Source organism: Coregonus lavaretus, assembly GCF_964263955.1.
Source record: "Coregonus lavaretus genome assembly, contig: SUPER_35_unloc_1, whole genome shotgun sequence".
Taxonomy (NCBI): Eukaryota; Metazoa; Chordata; class Actinopteri; order Salmoniformes; family Salmonidae; genus Coregonus; species Coregonus lavaretus.
Genome location: NW_028167181.1, coordinates 3,494,416 through 3,505,371, shown reverse-complemented (window position 1 = coordinate 3,505,371; position 10,956 = coordinate 3,494,416). Strand labels below are relative to the sequence as shown.

Here is a 10,956-nt window from a genome sequence, read left to right as displayed (position 1 = left end):
ACTCCCTGAGACCTGGAGCTGCCATGGTCAGAGACTAGCCTAATGACTGTGACTCCCTGAGACCTGGAGCTGCCATGGTCAGACACTAGCCTAATGACTGTGACTCCCTGAGACCTGGAGCTGCCATGGTCAGAGACTAGCCCAATGACTGTGACTCCCTGAGACCTGGAGCTGCCATGGTCAGAGACTAGCCTAATGACTGTGACTCCCTGAGATCTGGAGCTGCCATGGTCAGAGACTAGCCTAATGACTGTGACTCCCTGAGATCTGGAGCTGCCATGGTCAGAGACTAGCCTAATGACTGTGACTCCCTGAGATCTGGAGCTGCCATGGTCAGACCTTAGCCTAATGACTGTGACTCCCTTAGACCTAGAGCTGCTATGGTCAGAGACTAGCCTAATGACTGTGACTCCCTGAGATCTGGAGCTGCCATGGTCAGAGACTAGCCTAATGACTGTGACTCCCTGAGACCTGGAGCTGCCATGGTCAGAGACTAGCCTAATGACTGTGACTCCCTGAGATCTGGAGCTGCCATGGTCAGAGACTAGCCTAATGACTGTGACTCCCTGAGACCTGGATGTGCCATGGTCAGAGACTAGCCTAATGACTGTGACTCCCTGAGACCTGGAGCTGCCATGGTCAGAGACTAGCCTAATGACTGTGACTCCCTGAGACCTGGAGCTGCCATGGTTAGAGACTAGCCTAATGACTGTGACTCCCTGAGACCTGGAGCTGCCATGGTCAGAGACTAGCCTAATGACTGTGACTCCCTGAGACCTGGAGCTGCCATGGTTAGAGACTAGCCTAATGACTGTGACTCCCTGAGACCTGGAGCTGCCATGGTTAGAGACTAGCCTAATGACTGTGACTCCCTGAGACCTGGAGCTGCCATGGTCAGACCCTAGCCTAATGACTGTGACTCCCTGAGACCTGGAGCTGCCATGGTCAGAGACTAGCCTAATGACTGTGACTCCCTGAGACCTGGGTGTGATTTATGCCTACTCTAATGAGTCCTGTTTTCTCTGTTGGTGTAGGAAGAGAAAAGGATATCCATGTTTACTGCCATCTGTCATGAGGTCATTAGCATGTAGTGGAGGGTGGTTTCAATTACTGTGACTGAGGCCTTGCCTTGTTAAAAACAACTTTGCTAAACTGGATTAAAATGTAATGTCGATGTAGGGCTTTAACCGCCACGATATCTCTTAATTAACGTTTAAACTGAATGTATTAAGTGATCGTTGTACTAAAGAACGCAGGAGGTTGATGATGGTGTTGTAGGGTATTTTTTGGACAATGTGAATGTAAATCGTTATGTAGTCATTATGGGAATAATGGACATTATGATGTGAGGAGTTCTCGCCCCTATTAGGGTGTAATCAGAGAGGTAATGAACTCCACCTCCACCATGGCAATAATATAATCGGGGCCGGGGTCTGGGGTAATTTGGCCCAATCAGTGGTCGTCCTGGGTGAGAGGTGGCCAATGGAATGGGTGGGGGCTTTGAACTTGGCTGAGGGGCTGGCGGGGAGGAGTTGGGGTTGGGGGGGAGGGGTTGGGGGGGGTTGTTTTTCGGGTGGCTGAAATAGCCCTCATTGTGTGGTTATTAGAATCAAACAAACAGTTCGACATTAATCAAACCAAACAAAAGCACTAATTTTTTCATTGTGTTAGAAAGAGAGAAAAAACAGCCTTGTCAGGATGTTCTGGTGTCGATTATGCTCTTTTGATGTGCACCAATGAGAATATCAACCCCCGGTCCTCATGGCTTTGTTTAGTGTGTTTTCAACAATACTAACCCATCATCAAGATATTCATCGTAGCTGACAACTATAAATCATATTCATGGACACAAACTCACATTCCCCTGGCAACGATGTGCAAGGACGAATCGTTTGTGGATTACAATAACTTTTGATACTTTTTTTTTTTTCTCTCTCAGATACACTGTGTACTGAACAAGTTGGAGGCCGACCAAATACCGCATTCTCACAATAGGAAAGAATCCACATTTGTATTCCAAAAAAACAGAAGTCATTTTTCTTGAACAGAACACACAGTAAAATGAAAGGTTATCCAAAAAGGTAATTTGTGAGGAATTCCATCAGATTCTTCCACTCATTCCCAAGGTGAGAGAGGCCATGAAATGGAAATGTAAGGCAGACACAGAGCTATTTTCATAACAAGCAACATTAATGTATCATTAATGTATTCCAGACAGGCTCCTAAAGGTCACTCTCAAGCTCCTAAAGATCCCAAATGTCAGCCTGTCTGCTATATAGTGCACTACTTTTAACTAGGGCCCATGCGCTCTGCTCAAAAGTAGTGCACTATATAGGGAATAGGGTGCCATTTGGGACACATAATCAGCTCTGTTAGGGAAAATCATTGGAAGAAGGAACTCACCGTAGTCTTTCCCCTTAGTGATCTCCAGTATTCTCCCTGCCGATGCGTTCCTCCCGCTGGCATCCGTGCACACAATCAGGAAACTCCCGTTGTTATCCGTATAATGCCGGTCCACGGCACACCTGGGGAAAGACAGGAATGAATGGATAAGTGGGAAAAACATTGGAACGTCATGACCCTGTCCATCTGCGATGATGCATCACTCCCTGAGTATCAACTATGACCTTGGGGTGGTTGTGTCACATGATAAAAGAGTGGCATGCAACGGGGGTACTGTAAGTCAATAACTGCATATCTCACACACACAGCTACAACTCAGTAAGATTGATGAACACGTTCTAATGAAGCTCATAGCCTAGTAGAGTCAATCCATGATTGACCTTTTACCATGTGAAGACACAGAACAAGGCCTCCACTGACCGAGACAGTAACACACAGAGTGATCTGATCATTTCCATGGTTGAGAAGATACACATTAGAAAGGAATAGGTGCAACGGTCACTCACAATTAAAAACAACATACTATATACTAATATTAATCCATGAGAAGATACACACACACCATAGTGAAGTATTGGGGGGATTCTCTGGGTGGGAACAGGTATCAGGTATGACCATGGAGCATTTCACTCACCTGCCTGGGTCATGCAGTCCGTGGGCAAAGATTTCTGGTGGCTGGTTGGTGCTGTTGAAGTAGGGGTTGTTCCTGGGTATGGAGTAGGGAGCCGTGCAGCAGTCTGTGTCAACGTCCACCCTCAACACAGACCCTGTGAAATCACTGCAGACAGCACACACAAGAAATGACAACTGGTTAGGTCTGAGGAAAGTGGTGGAGGTGGAAAAGTTGTCGCTACTGTCTTGGTTTATTGCTGTATCTTGCCAAATGTTATAAGACTTACTGTCCTTTACGTTTTTGGGAAATGGCCTACAGTGGCCTCAGAAATACAAGCAGAAAGATGCCCATAGAAAGATACCCATAGAAAGATAGCCATAGTAAGATACCCATAGAAAGACGCCCATAGAAAGATGCCCATAGAAAGACGCCCATAGAAAGACGCCCATAGAAAGATAGCCATAGAAAGATACCCATAGAAAGATACCCATAGAAAGATCCCCACAGACTGATCCCCAAATAGCCTCCATATTGCCCTTGACCTTTGACCCCCTGACCCCTGGGTCTCACCTGAGGCCGTCCATCTCCTCCATGTCATCCAGGGTGATCATGCCGTCTCCCAAGACGATGTGCAGGAGGCCGTCAGGGCCAAACAGCAGCTGTCCTCCCAGATGCTTCCTGTGCAGCTCCGCCACCTCTATCAGCATCCGCGTGGTCCTACTGTCCACCACATTCGGGTTTTTCCTGATCACAGAATTACATAGAAAAGTGTTAGATCAAATGTATCGTTTTATATCTTTATGGGAGGAACATAGAGTGTATTGTCAGAGGCTGGCACGACGCTTCAATACATTCCATACCAAGGGTGCACAGTCATAGGGGTATTACTGTATGCAGGCTTTTGCTCCAACCCAGCCCTAACACACCCCTGCATTAACCAAAATGAGCCCTAAACATATGTTGACACTATTGGGGCCTACTACCAATATAGAGACAAAAGGTAAAGAACGTTTGAGACGTATATTTAAAGGATGTCCTGATTAAACAGAGAGGTGCTCATGTAATGTCTGGATGGAAAAATAGCAATTATGTCCGTGAGTAAGATGATCCCACTGCAGGAGAAAATGCTGACATGTAAAAACAAGCTCCCTGACAATACGCCAACGAGAAGAGTGTTTAACGAGTTTGTTGTCAGGAGACGTTGGGTCTTAGATTTGACGCATCATTAAAGCTCAGAGTTAAGACGTTATTACAATGTTGGGGTGAATCTCAACTCGAAGCTTTAACTCAAACCCATAAAGTGATGGCTTTCCAAGTCCAGAGAAAAGATTTGGCTTCATATTAACAGCCATAAAATGTTTAATGATGTGTTATTTTGGGCAGGGTATTTAGACAGAGAGTTTCCTATAATTTTTCTTCAGCGTCGTTACTCTGCCAGGAAGAGATTGACTATTTCGCACTGAGTGACATACAAATACCAACACCATGACTCCTCCTCAAAACGCCACCAGCGTCAAGATTATAATTGCCATTTGAAAAATGGTCTTAAAGTCTTAAAACCGAGCCGTACAACAGTGATTATGATAATAAAAACGTAATACTTTAACTAGTATAGTTACGAGAAGTTTGTTTTGTTAATCACGGCTTGTTGTGCAATGGAGCTCTGGTATATCACCAGCATAGCCACAAACATCTACAGTTGTCATTAGCGGCGTTGTAAAATTAAAGTGCGCCATTACAGTTTTCTATAAAAGCAAAAGTCGTCGCCGTCAGTAAACGCGTTTCACGGTGCGGGACTTGACTTGGCAGCGAGCCGCCGCGGGCTGCATTCAAAACTCACTAGATAACAAACATTTCCTGTTCATCAACTGTACTTTATACTAGTGATGGGGAAAATATTGTTACAGTTACATTGGGATATTATTTTTGACGATATATCGTATTGTTTTGACAATATAGCAATAATATTTTTGCGCTAGTTGGCTGTACCTGCTCCAAAACTCCAGTATTTTTCCTTCATAGCTTGTTCTCCATCTTCTTTTTAAATAGGGAGCCAATTTGTTTTCAGCACTTTTATTTCCCTAAACTCGTTTTCTCATGGCTCTTTCTTGTCCCTCTGCAGCAGACATATGGTGAGCAATATGTTTGAAACATCGAATAACATTGAAATAAAATTACAGTGTCGAATCGCAATGCATATAGAACCGTGAGAATCGTGAGAATCGCAATACATATCGTATCGGCACCTAAGTATCGTGATAATATCGTATCGTGAGGTCCCTGGCAATTCCCAGCCCTACTTTATACCTGCAAACTTTTATCTCAGGAATATCGACACTGAAATGCATCTTCTTTAGGCTTCACTTGTTTCTGCATCATCATTGGTTGAACCATGTGTGGTCAATTAATGTATATAGGGGGTGGTTTGGTTTGGTTTCTCCCCTTTTACCTGGAGACGGTGCCCACAGGACATAGACGTCAATTCAACGTTTATTAAACGTGGTTCAACGTAATTTCACAGATTTTAACTGGAGACGGTGTACTCGACCACACGCAGGACGTTTCTGTATTATCAGTGGTTGAACCGTAAATGGTCAATGTTTGGCATGGATTTCTCCACTGGTTACCTGGAGACGGTGTACTCGACCACGCGCAGGATGTGGTCGTGCGGTCCGATGGCCCAGCGCTCCTGGTTGGTGGTGTAGGAGACGTACAGCTTGCCGTTCTTCTTGTAATTGGGGTGGAATGTGAGGCCTAGCAGACCCCTTTCATCTCCTGCCTGCAGTCAGAGGACAAACAAAAAGGACCCACAAGTTAATTCTGTCCCTACATTTTCTTTCTTTCTTTCTTTCTTTCTTTCTTTCTTTCCTTCTTTCTTTCTTTCTTTCTTTCTTTCTTTCTTTCTTTCTTTCTTTCTTTGTGCTGTAGTAACTAGTCGAAGCCACCACACAGCCAATCACCCTCCACCTTGTCTCTTTCTCTCTACTTGTCTCACTATATTTCCTTCTCTCTCTCCCTTTCTTTCTCTCTCTCGCTCCCTCTCACTCTGTCTCCTTCCATCTTGGTCTCCGTAGATACCCAGTGCCCACCCCTCCCAACCGAATACCCCCTCTTCTGTCCTCCCCACATACCGTACCTCCATCACCACCCTCATTGACTACTGCATTACAAACCATTATACAACGTTTGACTCCAGCCAGTGCTCCCCTTCCATCCCCCTCCACCCCACCCCATCCCAGCCCTCTCTCTCTCTCTCCAGCTTGTCCTCGGGGTCGGGGGCCCCTACGACGCCCAGGCCATCCCGGCGGCCTCCATTGTGCAGTGATTTGTGTGTGTAATCTTTGGGGGATATCCGTGAATGCTATGCTGAGTGGCTGAAAGAATTTATTAGCTCACTCGCAGTTCATAGAGAACACAAAAGTGCAGAGTCCTTCAGTCCTTTTTCTCTCCCAACCCCCCCACCCCCCCGCGCCATGCAAAATTTGAGGATAGAGAGGGAGGGGGGAAGAGAGAGAGAGAGAGAAAGAGAAAGAAAACCTAAACAAGGACGGAGCTGCCAGCTCCCAGTGTCTTGGCAACATGTTTAGAAACCATCTAAATTGCTTGTGTAATACGTAAACCTTTGTCTCACCCCGGAGGCAGCTACATCAGTCACAACTCTGGTGGTCCTCCCATCATAGTTAGCTGTAATAAGCAGCTATAGCGTTTCAGTCCCTAGGCAATGCAATCAGGTCTTTGTGTTTCTCTCTCTCTCTCTCTCTCTCTCTCTCTCTCTCTCTCTTTTAACAAAAGAATGAACAGAATGCCAGGCTTAGGTGTTAACAATGTTTAAAACGTGCCCCCTTACATTTTTGGCCTTATGTTGTTGTCCCCCCCTCTCCAAAACAGCTCAAGCCCCATTCCTCCCTCAATAACAGAAACATTGATGCTAGCTGGCGTGGATGCAAAACAAATCACACTCAAAACCCCCTAGAACGGCTACCTCACTGAAGGAGGCGAACCAGCAGCAGCATCAACCTCAGCCAGAATCAATGCCGATCTGCCTGCGTCAACCTCTTGGAATTCCCTCTCAAAATATTTAAAAGGAATTTAGGCAAAGAGAGCGAGGAGGTCTGGCCTTTGCATTAGGGCTACAGTTTGGAGGCATTAGGAGAGGTGTAGTCCCGGGTCACAGGCCAAGCAACACAGATCATAAATTGGTTAAAGTGTACTGGATCCCCCAGAAACTGTTTGGACGGCGAAGGGCAGAACCCAGTCAAACACAGCAGCGCCACGGGACACATGTTAACGCCAGAACAGATGACTGCTTCCAATGGAATGTGATGGAAGTGTCCGTGTCGTCAGCCCTTTTAAGTACGAGCTAGGCCTACAATGATCAGACACTGGGGTCCTTTCAATGCCTCTGTAAAGCATAAAAAATGTGAACGTTGACGAATAAATAAGAGTTCCTCTCTGCAACAATTTATGAGAAATACTCAATGTAAATTCTGTGTTGCTCAAAATAACAGGAGTTATGTTGGGGTTGGTAGTGGGTGCAATAAGCTGCACATTGATAGAAGTGAGTGAGAGATGATTCCAGTTTGCCACAGACTATTTGGAAGAAGCCATTCCCTTTCCCGTCCCTCACCTTAAAATGATTGACCCATACAGTGAGGGAAAAAGGTATTTGATCCCCTGCTGATTTTGTACGTTTTCCCACTGACAAAGAAATTATCAGTCTATAATTTTAATGGTAGGTTTATTTGAACAGTGAGAGACAGAATAACAACAACAAAAATCCAGAAAAACGCATGTCAAAAATGTTATAAGTATTTGACCCTCTCTCAATCAGAAAGATTTCTGGCTTCCAGGTGTCTTTTATACAGGTAACGAGCTGAGATTAGGAGCACACTCTTAAAGGGAGTGCTCCTAATCTCAGTTTGTTACCTGTATAAAAGACACCTGGAAGCCAGAAGCAATCAGTCAATCAGATTCCAAACTCTCCACCATGGCCAAGACCAAAGAGCTCTCCAAGGATGTCAGGGACAAGATTGTTGACCTACACAAGGCTGGAAAGAGCTACAAGACCATCGCCAAGCAGCTTGGTGAGAAGGTGACAACAGTTGGTGCGATTATTCGCAAATGGAAGAAACACAAAAGACCTGTCAATCTCCCTCGGCCTGGGTTCTCCATGCAAGATCTCACCTCGTGGAGTTGCAATGATCATGAGAATGGTGAGGAATCAGCCCAGAACTACACAGGAGGATCTTGTCAATGATCTCAAGGCAGATGGGACCATAGTCACCAAGAAAACAATTGGTAACACACTATGCCGTGAAGGACTGAAGTCCTGCAGCGCCTGCAAGGTCCCCCTGCTCAAGAAAGCACATATACTGTACATGCCCGTCTGAAGTTTGCCAATGAACATCTGAATGATTCAGAGGAGAACTGGGTGAAAGTGTTGTGGTCAGATGAGACCAAAATGGAGCTCTTTGGCATCAACTCAACTCAACTCAACTCAACTCAACTTTGGCATCAACTCAACTTCACTGCATCAAAGGGACGATGGACGGGGCCATGTACCGTTAAATCTTGAGTGAGAACCTCCTTCCCTCAGCCAGGGCATTGAAAATGGGTCGTGGATGGGTATTCCAGCATGACAATGACCCAAAACACACGGCCAAGGCAACAAAGGAGTGGCTCAAGAAGAAGCACATTAAGGTCCTGGAGTGGCCTAGCCAGTCGAAACCTTAATGACTTGGAGAAGTTCTGCAAAGAGGAGTGGGACAAAATCCCTCCTGAGATGTGTGCAAACCTGGTGGCCAACTACAATAAACGTCTGACCTCTGTGATTGCTAACAAGGGTTTTGCCACCAAGTACTAAGTCATGTTTTGCAGAGGGGTCAAATACTTATTTCCCTCATTAAAATGCAAATCAATTTATAACTTTTTTGACATGCGTTTTTCTGGATTTTTTTGTTGTTATTCTGTCTCTCACTGTTCAAATAAATCTACCATTAAAATTATAGACTGATAATTTCTTTGTCAGTGGGAAAACGTACAAAATCAGCAGGGGATCAAATACTTTTTTCCCTCACTGTATGTCAGATTTGGAAAGCAGTGACCCGAATTCCCCACATAAACACTGGGAAGGAGCGGGTAAAGACAAGAATTCCGAAAGGAAGGAGCCGTATAATCCTGAGCTAAAAGACCACTAAGACACAGCAGCGGTAAATGGGCTGAAATATTAGCTCTCTCGCTAATGACTGCTCATCAGGACCAAAAGGCATATGGATGGCAGCAACGCTAACACCAGGCCATAAGAAACAAACACTTGGAAACTAGGGGTGGGTCCCAAATGGCACCCTATTCCCTATACAGTGCACTACTTTTGACCAGAGCCATATAGTGAATAGGGTACCATTTGGGACACAACCCAATCTCAACTCCTGATTAAGAGAAGAGAAAAAATACCAACCTGGCCCTTCGCACATGGATCGCTATCATAATACTGCCAAAGATACAGCAGAGATATTGTTGACAACCTAAGTAGGTAGCTCTGCTCCAATTTATAGACAAAAGAGCTCATTAGAAGTGTTTGTGTGTAGAGTATTAGTTCCAGTTAAAATATAAACAGAGTGAAGTGTCAGTGTCTTCTAGCTCTACTGTGTGGGGTTGTTCAGTCAGAGGAGAGGTACTGGGTGTACTGCTTTGGAGGCTGGTGGGAGGAGCTATAGGAGGACGGGCTCATTGTAATGGCTTGAATGGAATAAATGGAACAGAGTCAAACGTGGTTTCTATATGTTTGATGTGTTTGATACCGTTCCATTAATTCCATTCTAGCTATGACAATGAGCCCGTCCTCTTATAGCTCCTCCCACCAGCCTCCACTGGTGTACTGGTCTCCTTTACTATTTCCAGAAGCCCTTGGTCCTCTGACCACCCCCCTTTGTGGTCACGGGAGAACAAAGCCTCGTAGCGGGGGAAACAATGGCCACCGATGATGTCATTCTGACACCTCAGTCAGGCGCTCCACAAATCACTTCAACATGTCGACTTGAAAATTAGCTTCCCTCCTTTTCTCCTCAAACCGCTCTCCTCCTTCTCCCTCCTTTTTTACGACCACCATCATTCTTCCTCCCAAGGGGCTGTGTCTGTCTGTCTGTCTGTCTGTTGATGCTCCACTAACACCTGCCTCCAGATTCACAAGTGTAGGGCAGACTTTATTCTTCTGTTTTTAGCCATAGTAAGAGCACCGTTTTTTTGGTGTCAAGAGCCAGGCGAGGCAGAGTTGGAGTTCTCACCAGAACATCAGCAGCATTCCATAGAGCTGAGGAACGGGAGCCGGAGCAGGGAGCAGAGCATAGTGAGTGGCTACCGTTTCCAATCCCGCCATGCAGCTGCCTTTCAGGTCCATGATGCATGGTTTGGCTCCCTGCATTGTTAGCCCAGCGCCTTTTGATCCTCATTGGCTCTGGCAATCCCGACAAAAATACATTCCACCACGAGGAGAGCTGATTGGAGAAAAACAATGCAGCCCCCTTCACCTCAAAGGCAATCTGAAATGTTCACACTCATTCAGCCCCCCACCTCCCCCTGGTTACTCCAGCACAATGAAACCAGGGAGCCAAGTCAAATCCCCCCCCTCCACCTGTTAACACACATTAATCCTATGACAAGGTCGGAGCTTAGACCAGAGATCACTCAGTCTCATAACGAAGGGAGAGAGGAGAAAAAACTAAAGAGACCCAACCACCCAGCCCAATCAGATTGGATGCAAAACCACTTTTATAATGGAGGAGGCAGCCAGGCAATTTCCTGTTTCACACAACACGTCGGCCAACAGAGTCATGTTTTGGGTCTACGACCCCATCTTGATAAACAACGACTTTCACTCAACTTTCTCTTGACGTATTCCAGCGTATGCTCCTCTTCCCATTACATAAATAGGATAATAGTAA

At 45.6% G+C, this 10,956-nt stretch overlaps 1 protein-coding gene across 1 annotated transcript in view; it reads right to left on the bottom strand.

The window, feature by feature from the left end:
- The window catches only part of LOC311109962 (hedgehog-interacting protein-like), a 37,916-nt gene that overhangs the window by 7,807 nt on the left and 19,153 nt on the right, over positions 1 to 10,956 (bottom strand). Inside the window, exons 5-8 of the mRNA XM_084188477.1 lie at positions 5,644 to 5,795; positions 3,587 to 3,760; positions 3,038 to 3,181; positions 2,404 to 2,525 (exon numbers count right to left, since the gene is read on the bottom strand). Of these exons, the coding sequence (XP_084044603.1) occupies positions 2,404 to 2,525; positions 3,038 to 3,181; positions 3,587 to 3,760; positions 5,644 to 5,795 (592 nt within the window). The remainder of the gene's footprint in view (positions 1 to 2,403; positions 2,526 to 3,037; positions 3,182 to 3,586; positions 3,761 to 5,643; positions 5,796 to 10,956) is intronic.